Source organism: Carettochelys insculpta, chromosome 1 (genome assembly GCF_033958435.1).
Source record: "Carettochelys insculpta isolate YL-2023 chromosome 1, ASM3395843v1, whole genome shotgun sequence".
Taxonomy (NCBI): Eukaryota; Metazoa; Chordata; order Testudines; family Carettochelyidae; genus Carettochelys; species Carettochelys insculpta.
This window is the reverse complement of record NC_134137.1, coordinates 67,573,270-67,593,785: the sequence shown is the minus strand read 5'-3', so window position 1 is coordinate 67,593,785 and position 20,516 is coordinate 67,573,270. Positions and strand designations below refer to the sequence as shown.

The 20,516-nt window shown below is 38.6% G+C and overlaps 1 protein-coding gene across 2 annotated transcripts in view; it reads left to right on the top strand.

Annotated features, from left to right (window-relative positions):
• Positions 1–20,516, top strand: part of DGKH (diacylglycerol kinase eta) — a 297,736-nt gene that overhangs the window by 143,974 nt on the left and 133,246 nt on the right. For both annotated transcript variants that reach the window (XM_074988416.1, XM_074988410.1), the window contains exons 3-4: positions 5,664–5,774; positions 7,438–7,518. In XM_074988416.1, coding sequence (XP_074844517.1) covers positions 5,664–5,774; positions 7,438–7,518 — 192 coding nt within the window. The remainder of the gene's footprint in view (positions 1–5,663; positions 5,775–7,437; positions 7,519–20,516) is intronic.

The window sequence follows — 20,516 nt, the reverse complement described above, 5'->3', positions numbered from 1 at the left end:
ATTAAAATAAAAGGTCAGTTTGAAAAATCATGCTACTGTTTGAATATTTTAAGTCATACCTAAGATTATATAACTGAAAGTGACTATGAAGAATGTAATTTATTCTTTGATTTTTTTCCCTGCGAGTGGTAGTTTTGGTTTTTTGTTTTTTGTTTTGTGCTTGGCAGAATTTTGTACATAGCTCTTTCAGTATTCCCCTCACTAGTCTTCCCCTATTGTTTCATTTTTTTTTCTCACAAATGCATGGAAAGGAATTTTTGTAAAATAGAAAAATGTTATTTTAAAAGGACAAAATTCACTTACAGGGTTGTGTGATGTCTAAAATCACTTCTGACTCATTTTTGACATTAACTCTCTTTAAAGGTTACAGCTCACATTAACAGTAGTCTTGGAAATTTGAATGATATCTGAATATCTAGGAATGCTTTAAATTTTTCAATTGTTGTAATATCCAGAGCCCCCTATCATCTTATAGCTGAGGTTTTTGTAATGAAGAATTAGTCTTCTACCTTTTTCAGTAAAACTGAATACTAATTTGTAAATACTTAATTTTATAAAATGTGGAAATATCTTTTAAATTAAGTTTTGGTGAGAATCTAATAATTTATGCAGTACATTAGCAGTTTAGCAAACTGCAATTAAAGGGTAAGATGTTAAGGATACCACAAAGGTGTTAGTCATTTGTTGAGTGTACAGCCAAGTTTGCTGACAACGAAAGGGAAGTTGATTTGTATTGGCTATTTTATTCATTAGTGTCTGCTCTGTTCCTGAATTCTTACTTTTCATCTGTGTGAAGACTTTTACAGTAACCATGTATTATTAGATTGCACAAGCTATCACAGGGAAGCTGGAGGTTTTAGTAGTTGAATGGGAGATAGAGCTTTTGGCAACCATTGCAGTGACATCTGCCCATTAATTGGATGTTTAGCCAACTTGCAGCAGTAAAGCAGTTTACAGTACAAACAAGTGTTTCCGTTATGTTTTAGAGTTGGTATTCTGTTGAGGTGAATGAATCAGTTCATTCTTCTTTGATATTTTCTTGTCTTCAAGTTAAGGGAAACATTGTTATTGCTTTGGTTTGTGTTCTGCAACTGAAGGCTTTCCTTTCAACCCAAAGATCTAGAAATGTGATATGTATATGATCCAAGGACCTCTGGATGTCAGCTGACAGGAGGGTCGCTAAGGGTTCAAGGAATCCCCAGGATTCACCAAAAAGAATGTTATATAAGGTCTCTAATGAAATCCTGTATCATCCTGGTCATCATAACCATTGCAAAACATACATACGAATGGTGTAGAAGGAGTGTTCTCTGAAAATTGTGTTCTTACATTCTGTGTCTAGTCACCAGAAAGGTGAAAAGTGGGTTTTTCTTCAGTCAAGAAATGTGTATCTACTTGTATGTTTACATGTAAATTAAGTACTGTATGGTTCAAAATGGGCATCCATTTAGGGTGTGAGTAAATACTAATGAAGGATTGTGAAATCTTCCAAGAGAGGAAATGTACAGGAAGAAGTGATCAGTAAAGACAATGAACCTTTGAGGAAATAACTAAGGGGGTTGTAGGCGTACTTTTATTTCTTAATCTGTGAAGACATTGTGCTAGTAGGCTTGGTCTTATGAGATGAAACCTGTGCTAAATTTGTTGAAAATGGTAGGGGGAGGGAAAGCATGGTGTTCTGTTATTGGCATTTTTGGGCCTCTCTTGGAGTAATTGGTTTCTGGGTATTTGTCTGTCCCTGTGATTTGTTTTTTCACTTCTCCCGGTGGATAATTCAGATTTATGAATGTTTGGTAGAGATCTTGTAGTTTTTGGTCTCTGTCAGTAGGGTCAGAGCAGATGTGATTGTATCTAAGGGCTTGACTGTAAATGTTGGATTGTGTGGTGTATGCAGGATGGAAGCTAGAAGCGTGTAGGTAAGTATAGCAGTCGGCGGGTTTCTGGTAGAGTGTGGTATTGATCAGGCCATCATTGATTTGTACTGTTGTGTCCAGGAAATGTACCTCTTGTGTGGAGTGGTCAAGGCATAAGTTGATGGTAAGGTGCAGATTGTTAAAGTCTCTGTGGAATTCTTCTAGAGTCTCTTTACCATGGGTCCAAATGATAAAGATGTCATTAATGTAAATAAAGGAGGAGTAATAGGGGACGAGAGCTGAGGAATCGTTCCAAGTCAGCCATAAATATATTAGCATATTGTGGGGCCATGTGGGTGCCCATAGCAGTGCCACTAATCTGGAGGTATAAGTTGTCCCCAAATTGTGGGTGAGAACAAAGTTAAGAGGTCAGACACCAGATTGGCTGTGTTAATGTCAGGGATGATATTCCTGATCTCTTGTAGTCCATCTTCATGTGGAATATTAAAGTAGAGAGACTCTACATCCATGGTGGCAAGGATGGTGTTGTCAGGAAGTCTTCTGATGTTTTGTAATTTCCTCAGGAAGTCAGTGGTATCTCAGAGATAGCTGGGAGTGTTGGTGGTTTAGGGTTTGAGGAAGGAGTCTGCATAACTGGATATTCTGGTAGTAAAGGTGCCAATATCCAAAATGGTAGGGCGTCCGGGGTTTCCAGGTTTGTGAATTTTGGGAAGTGAATAGAATAATCCAGGTCGGGGCTCAGATGGTGTTTTTGAGTGAATAAGGTCCCAAGTAGCAGCAGGGAGTTCCTTAAGCAGTTGGTGTAGTTTCTTTTGGAGTTCCAAAGTGGGATCAGAGGAGAGAGGTCTGTAAAATGTGGCGTTGGAGAGTTGTCTGGCTGTCCCCTGTTCATAGTCTGACTTATTCATGATGACAACAGCACCCCCTTTGACAGCTGATTTGATTATAACGTCTGGGTTATCTTTGATCCTATTGACAGAGACCAAAAACTACAAGATCTCTACCAAACATTCATAAATCTGAATTACCCACCGGGAGAAGTGTAAAAACAAATCAACAGGGCTAGACAAATACCCAGAAACCAACTACTCCAAGATAGGCCCAAAAAAGCCAATAACAGAACACCACTGGTCATTATCTACAACCCCCAACTCAAACCACTGCAATGCATCATTAAAGACCTACAACCTATCCTAAATCATAATGCAAAACTCCAGAAGGCCTTAGCTGACAGGCTTGTTCTCTCCTATAGACAACCTCCCAACCTTATGAGGATCCTCACTAGCAACCACAGGCTATACCACAATAATACCAATCCTGGAACTTTTCCTTACAAGAAGCCCCGTTGCCAACTTTGTCCACATACCTATGCTGGAGATACCATCACTGGACCTAACCATGCTAATAACAGAGTCACGGGCACATTCTTCTGTTCCTCAACTAATTTCATACATGCCATCATGTGCCAGCACTGCCCACATACCATGTATATGACAGAGTGCAAACAGTCGTCGACAAAGAATGAATGTACACAAAACAGAAATCAAAAAACTCCAAACCCACAAACTTGTCAGCTAGCACTTTAATGGAGTGGGCCATTCTGTTAATGACCTGAAAGTCTATGTTTTACTGAAAAAGAACTTTAACAATCGTCTGCAGAGGGAGTGCTCAGAACTCTCATTTATATTCACATTCGACACATTAACATGTGGTTTGAACCAGGACAGCAATTATTAGGACTCTTACATACTTTGTTTTATCTAACTCTAAACTTCCCCACCCCACACCCGCCTCCTGCCACCCCTATGCTCTTCTGATTTGGCAACGTTGATAACAATTTTTCTGATTGGTTAGTCTTGATGACAATTTTTGGACCTCTGTGCTTTATATATTGAGTCCGTTCTGGTATGGCTATGATCTGAAGAAGTGAGTCTGTCCCACAAAAGCTCATCACCTAATAAATTATTTTGTTAGTCTTTAAAGTGCTACTGGATGGCTTTTTTGTTTTGAAAGAGGAGTATGGTATGGATATAACAAACAAAACCAAAACTCTGTGTGTGTGTGTGTGTGTGTGTGTGTGTGTGTGTGTGCGCGCTGCTGACTACTGCTGACTGCACTGCTAAGAAATTAAAGCCATTAAATCACACGCAAATATCTTACCTTTGTTAGGTATGTTTTGTGGTCATTTTATTGAAAAAAAATCAGATAATTTAGTACATTACTATCTTGTGGATATATTTGATACTTTCTTGTTCCTAGTTTGTGAATGTGAAATAGTTATCTTTTCCTTTTATCTGAGAATGTGTTACGTTAAAGTTAGGGCAAATTTGACTTCCATAGGAAGAATATGCCCTTTATTCAGGAATTATTAAGCTTACAAGGTCCATATCAGTTTGTAAGTGACCTTTGCTTCATGTTGTTGAGAAATTGTACTCTGATCTCCGTGTCATAACATGATACAAAATGGAAACACCATGCTTCAGAGCCCATTTTAGAGCAGAGAGTCCAGATCCATATGTATCTACTTTTCCTTTTTTATAGTGTATACCAAAAGAGAAAATGAGGCATTTGAGACTCATAGTACAGTAGTCCCTCGAAATGTGCAATTTCAAGTTACGCTTAACTCTCATTAATGTGAGTTAAGTGCAACTCAAAATCCCGGTCCCCGCTGGCCCTGGTTCAAACCCCCAAGGCCCTGGTTCAGCACCCCCTCATCCCAGTTCAAAGTCCGCAGCGGTTCCTGTTCAAACCCCCCACAGCCCCAGCTCATCACCCCCCGTTCCTGGTTCTAGTCCTGGCACACTCCTCCGGTGCCCTATGCCCAGCCCTGGCTCCCACCTCCTACCCGACTCACCATACTCCTCATGCAGCTCCAGCTCAACCCTCTGCAGGGCCGCATAGCCCTGGCTTATCTCCACCCGCAGTCCCCTCGCAGCCCTAGCCCACCCAGGCTTAACCCTCCCCAAATGCCTTCCCTGCCAACCCCAGGATTTACCTTTCAAAAGGAGCTCTAGATGCTCCTGCTGCTTCCCCAGCTGCAGAAGGTACATTCTGCTGGAGAAGAACGCTTCCCCCAACTTACACAAAATTCGAGTTAAACAAGGGTGCATGGGAATGCAACCCTCGCATAACTTGAGGGACTACTGTATGGGTCACTGTGTAGAAACATAGAATACCACTGAGTTATAAAATCTCCTTCTCTGAAAAGTGCTTAAAAATCAGTGGTGGGATGAGGCCCAGAGATACTACCAGAAATGTAAATACATTAATTTATTGTGCACATGACATTATTCTTCCAGGTTTGCTGCCTTCCTTTCCATTTTAATAGCTGGAAGAAAAGGGTAGCAAGAGTACAAGAGTAGTACACATGACAGAATTGGAACTTATGTGGTCTAGATTGCTAATGTTTTTTTGAGAATTGTCCCACTGCCAATCGTTGCTCGCTACAATATTGTGGTTTTGCAATTGTAAAAGTAATATGATTCAATAGCAATTTAATCTGCAGAATAATTATTTCATTTTCAGTGTATATATATCTCCACTGACTCTTAAATATATAGACAAAGTAAACATATTGCCAGTGTTCTTATTGTTGAAAATTATGCATAGTTTGATTGACAAATGATATAATCAATCATGTCATATGCATGAATATAAATGAAAAGCAATTAATATAATTGTACAGAAAACTGAAAGTGTCTAAGAATTTTGAAATAGTATATTTAGATAGTTGTATTATTTTTAGCAGGTATGAAATATTTAAATAAATGTATATATATTTGTTTTCAGACAAGTGTAAAGGAAGGGCTACTATTGAAGCAAACAAGTTCATTTCAGAGGTGGAAAAAACGTTATTTCAAACTTCGAGGCCGTACTCTTTACTATGCCAAGGATTCAAAGGTAAGGATATGTAATACTAGGGACTAATGCTTTGTATTTCTAGTTCCATTTGTTTAATCAGTTTATTAAAATTAGAACATCAACTTAAATAGGTGATTGTTTTCACAACCACTTCGCTATGTATAAAAATTAGTATGCAACATTAATTTGAGAAAGAATGCAATTTGCATACACTTCTGAGTTTTTTTAGGGTAGTTTGTTTTTGTTCTTTTACCCTTTTTAAACAGGTTAGTCAGGTAATGTTAATAAGCTGATTTTTTATTTCAATTAGGAAAATAAATTTTAAAAAGAAAGAAAACATTGAAGGGATATCTTAATATTTAAATGTTAAATCTCAAAGTTCAACATATTATTGTCTGAAGGGGATTGTTCTGAAAGATACTTATATGAACTTACGTAAACTAGTATGCTAAATGGTGGTAATCAGGAATTATCCTTGCCTTTTAAGTGGGAAATAAAGTTCAGAAAAACTAAAATTTTCAGTAGGAAAATTTCTGTTTCAGAAATTATTTTCCTTTCTGTCAAGGAAAATCTGAATGAAATATTTTGTTTCAGGTTAAAGTTTGACCAAACAGAAATGGTTTAATAATAAACTGACTTTTTCCAGTTTCAGTTCACTTCAGGTTAGTTTATTAAGCTGCTTCTGCCTGAGATCCTCAGGTGCCTTTTGGGAGTGATATTTGAAGTGCTTCAGGCCCTCATTTGCTCCTATTGACTGTGCTTCTTCATGCCAAATGTTAACTACAGTTTCACAGTATGGTGCTGTTAGGATAACCATTGCCTTGAAAGCTATAGATACACTTTATCTGTAATCTTCACTGCAATAGAGCATAAGTATGGTGCATGAAAGGAGACACATCACATAGGTAAGAATGAGGCCAAGAGTCGTCTAAGCTAGGCATGCTTGTACAGTTGCTGCCCTGAAGGACTATCTGAGGCTACATCTACACTAGGAAAAGATAAGTTGGCCACAGATATGCAATTCTAACTATGGGAGTTGTGTAGATAAAATTGATGTATCTGCACTTGGCTACTTCATTTTATTTGTTCTGAAAGATACCATAATAATTGGGGATACACATCTCCAGGAACTGGAAAGGCCTCAGGAGGTCATCAAGTCTAGTCCCTTGCCCTCTTGGCATGACCAAGCATCCTCTCCCCCGCCCAAAAGTCTCCCACCCAATTGCTCCAGGTCCTTAAATGGCCCCCATCAAGGATTGAGCTCACAAAGCTGTCTTTAGTAAGCTAAGGCTCAAACCACTGAGCTACCCATTGCCTACAGACCTCAGTGAGCCAGCAGAATCCATTTAACCTTAAAATGTGCCAAACTGGTTTTATATCTGTCTTCTTGACTCTATTATGTCATGTTTAAGTGGCCCCTCCCAAAACTGAATAGATTTTAAATTTTCTTGATTTTTTTTAAAGTGAAGATAATTTTTTTTGAATGGTTAAAATTAATTTTCAGCCTGCTTATATTTGAGTTTTCCTACTGATCAGATTGTCACATGGATCTCTTTGAAAGGTAAATTTAGAAAGATTTATCTCTTATTATTGTTTCTGCTTTCATTCATTTGATTCCTAAAACAATAATGTGGAAGTGAAAGTGCTGTAGGTTAAGTGTACTTAAAATATTTAATGTGTTTGTGTTATTTTCCATTCACAGTCTCTAATATTTGATGAAGTTGACCTGTCAGATGCCAGTGTAGCTGAATCAAGCACAAAAAATGTCAACAACAGCTTCACGGTATGGTGCCATTATGATAACTGTAGCCTTGAAAGCTATAGATAGGCTGTAACTAAGACAATCAAGAATGCTCTCAATAAAGATGTTTCTAATTTTCCTTCATTTGGAAGTGTATTACTCAAATAGCCTGTAGTTTCATGTCAACATTGTTAACCATTGGTAATTCAGCTTTTTGTTTCATGTTCATCTTTTATCAGGTTTTTATATATTTGACATTTGTTTCATAAATGCTGATACAGAACATTAAAAGTAGTGAAGGTGAATACCAACTGTGCTTATTTTCTCTTAATTTTATAAAGTAGTTTATATTTTAATGTGTCATATTTTTAAGTTAAATGTCCTGGGTGATTATCAACGAGTGTGTTTTTAATTCCCTATTCTTAAACTGAGAGAATAATAATTCTGATCTTCTACTGTCTTAAAATAACTGGGTGTTTTGTTGACATATTCTTTATTGTTGGTTTTCAACCTCACTGTCTTTATACTTATTTTTAAAAAGGTATATGTGTGAGGGCATTACAAGTTTGTAGAAATCCACATTGGAGTTTTATAAAAAGAATTTTGCCTTCTTTTTATAGTTCCAAGGGAAGGCTGAATGTTTTGTAATATTTGTAGTTATTTCTTTATGAGAAATAAGTGAAAGTAGTACGGTTTTTTGAACAGTCTTAACTTCAAAAATAGGTGTTTTATAGCCAAGGACAATAGTGAGGATGATGATGGATGAAATTTTGCTCCATGAAATCAATGAAAATTCTGCCACTGACTTCCGTGGTACTAGGATTTCAGCTTCTTATCTGCATCTCCTATGAATCTCAATCTAACAGTTATTCTTCGAAAACAGAATTATTATTAGTTATATTATTAGTTGCATCTGATGAAGTGGGTTTTTGCCCATGAAAGGTTATGCTCCGATAAATGTGTTAGTCTATAAGGTGCCACAGGATTTCTCACTGATTTTGTTTTTTGAAAACAAAGAAAGTAATTACTGATAGAGCAAGAGCGCAAGTAATTTATAGTAATGTAAATAGTAAAGCACAGTAGTGTTATAGTTGGAAATTGTTATTATGTACAAATTTGTTACATGGTTGTAACTGACACTGTAATATTGACATGCTGTTTTACATATGCATTCACATATACAATGCACATACAATAATGGTGTAACAGTGTAACACATAAAAGAGTAAATAGTATGGTATAATAAAAGTAGTTATAAGCTAGATATTGTTACTATGCATGAGATACAGAGTCCTATGGATATGTATGAAAGATCTGTAGAATAATGCTACAATATTAATGATGGAATAAACAGAGCTTCTATAAATATGCATGAGAGAGAATGAGAAAGTTATAATATTACAATACGCTTATATCTGCTAAACTCTAACTTTCTGTGAGTGCTAGCAGACAGTTGCAGAATGGGTGAGTTGAAACATTCAAATCTACAAAAACAGCAAGAAGTCCTGTGGCACCTCATAGACTAACAGATATTTTGGAGCATAAGCTTTTGTGGGCAAAGACCCGCTTCATCAGATGCTTGAGTGAGGGGGCGGTTTCAGAGGAGGATTTAAAGAGGAGGGTCTCAGTAAAGGGGAGGTCAGGGTGGAACTGGCCCATTATCAGTGTATATCTCAAGAGAGGAGAAAACAAGTCATATCAGTCAGGGGGGATGTGGCCCATTGTCAGATTGTAATGAACCTCCAGTGGGCCACATCCCCCCTGACTGATCTGACTTGTTTTCTCCTCTCTTGATGTATACTACTGATAATGGGCCATTTCCACCCTGACTGAATAGACCTTGTCAGCTCTGGCCCTCCCCTTTACTGAGACCCTCCTCTTTAAACCCTCCTCTGAACCTCCCACCCGCACAGGACTTCTTGTTGTTTTTGAGGATACAGACTAATACGGTTACCTCTCTGATATTCAAATCTACAATCGTCCAACTTTATTTACAAAAACACCCACCTATGCTCAAAGTAAAATAGAGAAGACAGACTTACCCTCAGGGTTCTAATTGCCTGTAGTTCGTACTCTCTTACTGTTTTGTCTCCTCTGATGTTCTTCTGCTGTGATGGAAGTGGCTGTTGCTACCTTTCTCAGTCTTCCTGGTCATCATCTTTTCTCTCACTCGCTCTGCCACTCACACCAGAGACTAGCCAACTGTCTCCTTATATTCAGTTTCTGGTCTACTCTGATTTACGGACTGGTGGCTGTCTGTGTAGGTGGCAAGTGTCCAGGCAATCAGCTATTGCCCTTTTTACTCCTCCTTTCATTCCTCCCTCTTATTTTTAGAGTGAGTTGGGCTAGACTGCTACTTCTCTGCAGGTGTTTAGAGTGGTTTGAGCTGGTCTTATTGAACTTTGTTTGGCTTTCATTCCTTGCGTGTTGGTTGACTCTCCATTTTGAGACTCTTCAGTAGAAAGTGGTAGTGGTGGCCATGTTGGATTTGTAATTATAAACTATTATTAATTATAACTTATTTAAAACCTTAAAGTACAGTTTTATGCAAGCCAAAGCAGCATGATACTTTCTACATCGTTGTTAAGCTGAGTAGAGAAGGTGAATTTTTCTACAGTTTTAAACCCCTCTAGAGGTTTCTCCTCGCAGGCAAATACATTCTTGTGCTCCTACCCTGTATGCTGCCAAACATTTTATATATATAACCTCCCCACTGGATCATTAAAAGAATCCCTGCCATCACTATAAGCATTTTTCACTAAAAATCTGCCATGAAAGAAACATATGATATGGTCAACATGCTGTTGATTCTCTTTCCCTAAGGTGTGACTCCTAGTATTAACATAAGTTTATTTTGGATTGAAGAAACTCAATCAAGGGTGTCATTGTGCTGCTGTCCAGTAATGTTTGGTCTGGGATAACTCTTTCCTACCTTCTAGGAGAGGGAAACGCAACTTCATGAATATTTACTAGTTTGATTGAAATAGTAATCTAGTTCTATTTAAAAATCTACTCATTTTAAATTTCACACCTGCTTTTTCACTTTTTTATAAAAAAAATCAGCTTTCCATAGAAATCTTATTCTTTCCTCTTCACCCTTCCTAGTCCTTCATTTTTTGGCAATCGAAAGGCTCACATTGAGATTTTCAGTACACTGTCAGTCAGCACTGTCCTCAGGAAGAATCCAAATCCTAACGTCTCTCACAGCCTAGCATTAAGGTTGGCTTTATGTACAAATTCGCAATATATTCACATTGCAGTGTTATATGGCTAAATGTTACACTTATTCACCAGAAGTACTTGTCCTTTCACACTGAAATTACATGGGAAGAGATTTGAAGAAAAATAAAGATAAGACAGCCAATTAAGCATGTTACATAACATGGGCTTGTTCCTTTGTTCACTCTCTATGTTATCCTAGCCTACAAAGAAGAAATGGTCAGAATGTGGATGCCCATAGTTGAACTGGCATGGTTTGATTAGTAGGGTAATGACTGAGCAAACTGGATTTGTTTTTCCATTGTCTTGCACAGTATGTAGGCATCTGGGCCAGAGCAGAGTATGTGCAAGGCATTACCACAATAGAATGCTACTACTTTTCATATCTGCTTTGAACTGCTCTGAATGTCTCCATAAGGTGCAGGGCAAAAGAAGACTAGCCCTTATGAAAGAAAGAAAGGTGGGCTTAAGAAACACCTTTTTAGACATTGTGTTATGGTTGGGGAAGACCCTGTCCCATGTGGGGTGAATATAGAGTACATTCATAATTTCCTGGTTTGTCCCCCAACCGCCATGTCCATAGGCCTACCTATAGGCAGGTAGCAGTATGACTCACTGTCTAAACTCAGTATTCTCGTCTTGATCTCCCACTGTCCAGAGTCAGGAAGTTTGCTCCAGTCCATAGGACAATATGACTCTCCTATTAAAGACAGAAGAATGAGGGTGGGAAGTTAAATCCTGTGGCAGGGGGATCCAGGCCCTTCTTCTCCACTGGACCCCAGACAGGGCCCAGAGGCTGGATGTAGCTCCAGTCAGAGGGGAGAAGCCCCAACTGAAACATGGTGACTCCTGGCATTGCCTCACTCACCAGTTTGCGGTCACCATCCTCTGGACTACTTCCTGCCACTGCAGTCCCCCCACCCTGCCCACTGCAGTCCAGCTCTTTCTCTCCTTCCTGATCTGGAGTTTGTCCACTCCTGGATATCTCCAGTTCTCCCTGAGGCCTGTGGGAGCTTCTTACCATCAGCTGGGATTGTGATGCCTAGGTTTTCCTTGTGGTTGCCTGGAGCAGGTAGTGCATAACCTCTTGCTCTGGCTGCCAGCCCCAAGTGAGCTGAGCTGCTTGCTTTATACCTGTGCAGCTGGGGCACGTGAAGTAAAGTGGAAGGGGTGTGGCTTTCTCAGCTCTCAGTACAGGGTTAGTCCCTTCTCACTCAGTGTAGGGTGTGTGTGTGTCCCATCAGATACATTTTAAAATTGAAAAATTATTTTCAGGGCTTCCATTTTCCTTGTCCATCTGCCTAATGCTAGTAAAGGCAATGAAAGAAAATGTAGAAACTCCCCCCCTCCCCTTCATGGTGGAATGCAGTACCCAATAAGGCATTACCAAAAATCTGGAAATGTCTTTATTATGTAAAGAGTTATCTAGTTGTCATTTCAATACAGGCTTAGGAATGTAAAAGCTGTTCTGTTCATGGGGTGGGCATTAGGAGCCAGACTCTGATACCCATAGATGAATAGGAGGGGGAGCAGTGTCCAATTAATCCTTTCTTTCCTTGGGTCTCAATTCTACTTGGATTTTTGAACAGGAGGAAATGGAAGGTGCCTCATTAACATCATGCCTTTATTTGGGACAATTATGTTATCATTCTGTAAATGTCTCTGAATTCTGTTACACACTGAGGAGTTACCTCGAAGATATAACAGTGAGACTGAAATCAGTTGGACTATTTGAGAGGTCTTGTGTAGGGATGTTAAAGAGTGAGTAATCTGGTAACTGAGTAACCACCAAAATTTCTGTTAGGTGCTCAGTTAACGCTCCCCCGCAACACTTTGCATTTAAAAGGCTGAGCCAGCATGCAGGCTGGCTGAACTTCTGTCTCTATGAATGGGGCTTTTCCCTGATTTTAAATGCAGAACTGCTGTGGTGCATGGACAGAAGCTGTGCCTGCTCAGTCTTTTAAATGCCGAGCGACAGGTTGTGTTTATGTGTGTTGGGGATGGGGTGGGGAGGAGAACCGCCTGATCCCAGCACAAGCAGGGCTAGAGGCCGAGTAAGCCGCTTGCTGTTTACTTGTGGGAGGGAGCTGCAAGTAACCAGTAGCACTAACCAATTATTGATAGTTGCGTACCTGGACACTCTACTAAATCCCTAGTTTGGTGGAGGAATAATTTTTGATTGATTCAGGTGAATTGACTTTGCAGGAATCTTTCTACATTTAATTATTATGATTATAGGACAAGCAGCTCCAAATTAATGCAAAGCTTCTCACAACAACAAATATAACTATTAGAGGTCTTTTTGACAATACAACTTTTGTCTTTAAAGGCTATCACTATCTTCTTTTTAATTTAAAATACATTGAATAACTTCAAAGCATTTTTAAAATGTATAAAAATATTAACCATGTTTATTTTCAGTCACTGATCTACAGGTGTATGTAAAATGCTACCGTTACTGCAAATCCACCTGGCTTAGTGCATCGTCTGAAAAGCTGAGGTACCATGTGGTATACCACCTACTTTTAGATCTGAATGACATTTGGAAAGTTTATTTCCAATATCACCTAGCCTAATAGGTGTGACTGAAAGATGGTTAACAGTAGGGCATGAATTTTAGCTCTGAGCTGTTAAGTTGTACTTCTGACCCTTTTGGCACAGGCCCACAAAACTATAAACGCTCACTTTCTTAATCTCACCTAAATCATCAAGTTATGGAAAAACCCAAGTGGCTTAGTTCTGTGGGTAACAAAGGAAATAATGAAACCATATTTTGGACCACTATCAGGTCCAAGAACAAAGGAATTGCCATACTAGATCAGACCTGCAGTGCACTATTCTGCCTCTGACAGTGTTCACTACTAGATGCTTCAAAGGAAGATGCAAATAATTTGTAGTAGATAGCAGGTGATCTGTGAAGTCTTGTCTTAACCCCTGAAGCAAGAATTTTAATATCCTTTACCATTTTTTGTTATTTATTATTCTGGATAGTCTCGTTATCGAAATAGGCATCTTATCTCTTTGAAGTTTGCTAGGTTTTTGTATTTAATGACATTTTGTGGCAAGTTGTTTCATAGTGTTAATACTGTGTTGAAAAAGTATTTCCTTTTATCAGTTTTGAATTGCTGGTTTTCCATTTCATTGGACTGTCCCTTCTTCCAGTGTTACAAGACAGGGAAATCAGAAGCTTCCAGTTTATTTTCTCTAGCTGGACCGTTTATTATTTTCTATACATCTATTACCTCCCTTCTCACTTGCCTACTTTCTAAACATTCTCAGTCTTTCTCCAGATTAGAGGTTGTCCATTCTCACCAGTAATCTCAGGATCCCTTCAAATTCCACACTATAATATTTGAGTAGAGATAATCACTACTTCACATAGCACTCCAGATGAGAGGAAATCTTTGATGTGTATGATGGGATCATAATATTTTGTATATTTTTCTCTCCCTCCCATACTATCTATATTTATATATCTGTTGTCTGACATTTTGTTTGCTTTCTGACAGCAACTGCACATTACACAGTGGTCTTTGAACTCTTCTCAATGATGCCTCAGCGATGTTTCTTTCCTGAGTTGATGCAATTGACTTGGAATAGTTTAAAAGTGTGTGAATAGTTAAAAAAAAATTCCATTCAGTATGCATTAATTTGCATTTTTCAACAGTGTACTTCATCTCTTGTCATGTTGCACATTCACCTAGCTTGTTTAAGTCCCTCTGATGTTCCTCAGTTTCCTCTGAGCTTGAATACCCAAAATAATTTATCATTACCTTACTTCCTGAGCCACTTTTCAGATTGTTAGTAATGATATTAAAGAATACGGACACCAATACAGAAATGAGAGGTACCAAACTTAACTTTCTGATGTGATGAAAGCTCACCATTTACTTCTGCTTCTTTGTTTTGTGTTTTAGCCAGGTTTCCATCCTTGACAATACTTTGTCTCTCAATGTTTACTTGAGTAGCTTCTTCTGGAAGACTTTGTCAAAGGCTTTTTGAAAGCTAATAAATTATGGAATCATAGAAGTCTGTGTCTGGAACAGACCTTAATAGGTCATCTAGTTTAGTGCCATGCACTAAAGGAAGGACTGTGTAATAACTAGACCATTCCGAACAGGTATTTTTCTCAGAGCCATAACAAGAGTGAGGCAAGTGAGGCACTTGCCTTGGATACACCCTATTTAACACCCTATTTGTCAGTTCAGTGACATGTCCAGTTTCTGAAAGGGTCACCCTAAATCCAGCCCACAGAGTTGGCAGCGGCATCATTTTTAAAAGCCGGCTGGGTGTCTCTGAGCCGCATGTGGCTCTTTACCTGACTTGTCCTCCGTCTCCCTGTCCTACCACTCTGAAAGAGTAGAACTCAACTTAATTGGTTTAACAGCTCTCAGGAGGGATCCAGCCATTGAACCAATTAACTTGAGTCCCATTGAAAAGACTGTTAAGAATTCAAGTAACCTTTCTATTGCTTTTCCCATCAGTTATGTATGAGCATTTTTAATTAAATCCTGTCGTCTGCAATTATGTAAAGGGTGGTGAGTAGTACCTGTTTAAAAGTTAAAACTGGCACATCTAAACACTTGCATATTACAATATATTTAATGTTTGTTTCTAATATAGTGTTAACAAATCACCCCAGGTTAACTGTGGGCAAATGGATGCCCTTTTTTTTAAAGCACGGGTGGCAGCAATTCAAGCTTCAGTGCACACATACCTCAACATCATGACTCATCCATGAGTGGATGGCCTCAGAGAGGTAGCGGAGTTAATCTGTATTTTCACAAAACAAAAAAGCGGTCCTGTAGTACCCTAAAGACTAACAATATTATTTATAAGGTGATGAGCTTTCGTGGGACAGACCCAAGTCTTCAGGTATTGTTAGTCTTTAAGGTGCTACAGGACCTTTTTTGTTCTGTTCCATAAGTGGATAGTTCAGTCTCCATGTCAGTATGATTCTTGACCTTTGTGACTGTTGTCAATGGGATCAGTTAATATCTTTTGTTGTTGTAGTATAATAGTAAGTGAGACCTGATTGTGATCTCCTAGCAATTTATGTTGCTCCTGCTTTGAGAGGTCATTAAATAGCCTTTGGATAATGTCAGGTTTTTACTGGTATTGAGCTGAGTGGCAGTCACGCTGCTGAATTAGCAGGGGAAAGTGCTTTGTATTCTGTTCAGTCCACTATCCGGTGGAGTTTTCCCCCTACTCATGCTGTTTTAAAAACAAACCAACCTGAAATAGCAAATTAATTATGTTGCAGCAAAGAATGGAAGCTGCAAAAAGAATTAGTGTAAATTTCTTACGATGTATTTACATGTTTGCTCCTTATGCTTCTTTTTTCCTTCCTCCTGATGATTTAAAAATGTAATGAAACTGGAAGGTCTTTAGAATAATGCACCATTTTTTTTGATGGGTTTGGGTTAAGATTAAGCATTTTTAGGTCAGACATGGCACGCTGGCTGTCTCCTTCCCTAGTGTGCCTGGAGACAGTGAAGCTCTGAGTTTCAGTATGAAAAAGCAATAAAGCATTTGAGCTGTGAGGCTAATGTCCATGGATAAAGTCTATGGGAATAAGGCTATTACAATGAAAGTTTCAGAAGAGGAAAAAAATGATTATCAGATTTTTAAGATTTTGGCTACCCAAGTAGTCTAATTTTAGTAATATTTTTATGGCTCTTGTTTTGCAAAATTATTTGTCTTAAGCAGATCACATAACTTTATAACTTTAGGAGCAGAAAGGGGGATTATGTGGCATATTTAATTTGCATAATTTGAAAAAAATGTTTAAAACACTTAGATAACTACATCAGTAAATAGATTAATATAGATTAAATATACATTTTATTTTCTTCTCATTTTATGTTACTCCATAAAGTCAATCAGTATAATTGGGAGTGACAAGTGTTTTACACATTAATGCAAATAAAATTTTATTATTTGGAAAATTTTGCTTTTAAAACATTGTCCCAGTCATCCCTATTCAAATCCAAATATTAAGAGGGATCATACCGAAAAACAAAATGTTGGTAATACCAAGTCAATATCTTGAAAAATACTTCTAGAACAGTTTCTGCATGAAAAATAGTTTTTGTTAACAATGTCTTGGATGAATATATTTACTGTTGCAAAAACAGTGATCTCTAAATTTAGGCAGATGTTTTTATGCAGATAAATTACTGTTTCGAGAAAGGAAAATGGTGATCGATTTCATATTGTGTGTTTTGCACACTGATTGAACAAGATATGTAAGAAAGTGCCTTCCTTTAAATGTGGAAATGTTCTGATGCATCAGTTAGGGCACATCTATAGTGAACAGGGAGCTCATGTACTTTGTTTAGCTCTCTAAAAATAGCAGAGATGATGTCACAGCGTGGGGCTCAGTGCAGATTGCATGAACCCATTGCTATGAACTCGTTTGTACAGCCAGTGCTGAAACTCACATTGTGACTAGCAGAGTACAGCAAGTACAGATGCAGCTATACAAACTGTCATTCATACCCCAGTTGTAGTATAAGACGTATCTTTAGACATATGTTTAAATACATTGCTGAAGTAGAATCTCATTGCATAACAATATGCACCAGCTACCTTCTCTAGGGTTGAGACTATTGTGACAAATGTGGTAATCTCATCAAAAAAATCTTAGAAGATGTTATTTTATTAAGTTTGCATTTTAAGGTGGGCTGGAATTGCATAGAGCTTCCCTAGTGGGGAGGTGTGAAAACCATGGGCCCTGACGTGTGTAGGAGTTTGAAAGACTGTTGAAAATGTTCACAAAACAATAAAGCAGTTGTGCCAGACAAGTATGGATTTTTGAGTAATAGGTCTTAAGTGGATTTCCTGGGTAATCCCTAGGGATTGCTTATTACAAATTCTTCTACTCACTGATTATGCAAAATCCCCCTTTTTCAAGCAACCCCCTGAGCAGAGTGCCATTTCCTGCTGATTGCCTGTTGCAGAGAGCGAGATCAGAGGCCTGAGCTGTACAAGTAGTCCTCGGACTTAGCATACAGTTGGTGCCTGAAAATTGCATCGTAAGTTAAAACGTCTTAACTTGGAATCACAGTCTACTCCATTGTAGAATCAGGCATTATAAAGTCTAAACTAGCATTGTAAGTCAAATCAGGGTGTGTATTCAGAAATGTCATATGTACTGTTTGTCATAAATTAGATATTGTAGAGTCAAGAGCTTCCTGCATAAATAAAAGGTGGATCTGTACCTTTTGGTTGTGAATCTAATGCAGATGAACTTGTAAGCACAGGGGGGAAAAAAAAGCAAATCGTGGGTGTTGAAGGACTAAAACCTACTAGTGCCTTAGACTGGAATATGGGGTAACCTCTGGTAAGATGTTAGCATGAATTTAGGTTCTTTTGTTGTTTTAATGTATTTTCTCTGTAATGCTTTTACCTTCAAAATAAATTTGTTTGCCTAGAATGAACTGCATGGGAACTTACAACTGCATATACTATACTAACCATACTATACTAACCTTCAGAAAGAAAAAGAAAAACACAGATTCCAGACTGTTTTTTTAGGCTGTCTGCATCCACTGGGAATCTCACAGTGTAATTCAGGGAGCTATGTAACCTTCAAATCTCCAGTGATCAGCAGAGAGATGTGTTTTTTCTCCCAAGAGATGTGAGAGACAGAAACCTGTAATTGTGTGACAAGTGCATCACTTTTGAAAGGGATGGGCAAGTGGCTTTAAACCTGAAGAGAGTAGGCATTCAAATAATAAGATGATATCCAGAAAATAAATGTTTGTAGGAAAGAAGTTTTGCTAGCAATATTTACTAAACACATTTTTGAGGTGACCCTTTTCATAACTGTATTTCAAAATGTATCTTTTTTGAGACATTCTGTTGAGACACTTTTTGCTGACTGGTGAAATTCTGTTATCAAGGGAATACATGTGCCCAGGCTAGCAATTGTCAAATGAGTCTGATAGAACTACATGCTTTTGCATCATCATTCTACAGACAGGAGACATGATCTTGTGAGTTATTAAGTTTTTCTGAAGCTGATGTTGAATAAATACCATTTTCATTGACTTGACTGGGGATTGAGAGGACTCGATACCTAACATTTTCTTGTCTGGGCTTACAGTGTCCTGAGATACTTTTTGTTTATTAGCTAAGCTGCTACAACATCAGAGGGCACTTGGATATCAAAGACCAATAGGATGAAAGGTTATGCTGTTACTTCATTGAATTTATGACCTGAGGATAATGAACAAAATGTGGATAAATACAGTGTCTTTTTATTGTATGTGTGCTTTGCTTTACTGTGAAGAAAAAGGTCACTGAATTAAAGTACACATGAATCATTTGAGGATGTTGCTTGGCACAGCAGTTCTGCAGCTATTACTATCAAAAGCTAAATAAATGCACTGCAGTATATTTCTGTTTTGAAAATCATATAGTTAGTGCCATAATTTATGTGACTTGTTGTAAACGTAGGTGAGCATTCTTTTGACCTAAAGAGTTTACAGTCAAAGAGTGCTTAGTCATCTCTCTTTGAAGGTGATAGAAAATCTCTCTTTGACTTCAATAGAAGCAGGATTTAAGTCCTAAATAATCAAGAAAAATGTAAAAAGCTAGCTGGAAATGGGTTGTGTGGATTATTGTTAATTAAAATGGATTACTGGGTAATGTGAATTATATTTGGAGGAGGAGAAATTAAGTGATGGATAAAGGAAGAGTCATAAAAGTTGAAGGCTTTGTTTTGGACAGTGAAGTTGGGAGGAGAGAAAGGACTGAATGAAACAGCTTCAAAACAGGAATGAAACTTCAGCTGCAATTTAGAAAGCATGAAATTATACTGGATGTGGGCTTCATAATTCCCAAAGAGCTGACAAAGAGATGTGAGAATAGATTGCAAACTTCTGAATAATATGCACAAATATTGTGTTACTGAAGATGAAAAATGGTTTTACAAGTGAGATGCTGAAATGAAGCAGAAGGAAACATACTGGGAAAGAATCTCTTATCAAAGGAACCTCTCTTCATCTGTCAATACAGAAGCAATCTTCTGGATGATGAAAATAATCCTATGGCTAATTAGGGCATGTCTCCACTACAGTTCAAACTACATGGGTTTAAATAGTACAGTAAACTCTTTGCTATTTGGCAAACCTGGGACCAGGGGGTTGCCAGATAGTCAAATATTCCAATTAATGGACAGCTGCTGGGGGGAGGCACAGGCAGTGGCCAGTGGCCCCCCCATAAGAAAATTCAGGTCCCCCACCCCACCAGTGTTATTTCTTGCTCAACTGCTGCCCCTTTTACCTTTTGGTGAGGACAGCAGGAGCTGCGTACATGGCAGCAGACACTGCTGTTGACATCATCACGTGGTGTGAGGAGCTGCTTGCGTGGTGGTGGAGCCCCACAAGGAGCCACTTGTGGGGTGGCAGGCACAGCAGCACCCACGAGGAACCCTGCAAAGTGTTACTTGCAGGGTGGTGGACACAGCCACACCTGCGAGGAACTGCTTGCGAGACATCAGGCACAGCTGTGCCCGTGAGGAGCCCGGCAAAGAGCTGCTTGCGGGGCAGCAGACACAGCCGTGCCCACAAGGAGCTACTTGCAGGGTGGCGGACACAGCTGCACCCTATGAGGAGCTGCTTGCGGGGGAGACATCGCCACACAGATGTCATGTGTTGCGAGGACCCTGAGGGGCTTCTGCTTAGCCGATGGGGGTTGGGCATCACGCAGCATCCTAGGACTCTCAGAAAAAAAAAAAAAAAAAAGGAAGCCACCTTTGCCAGCATTATGCTGGTTTATCTGAGAGTTCCAGTTGATCAAATAGCAGATAAAGA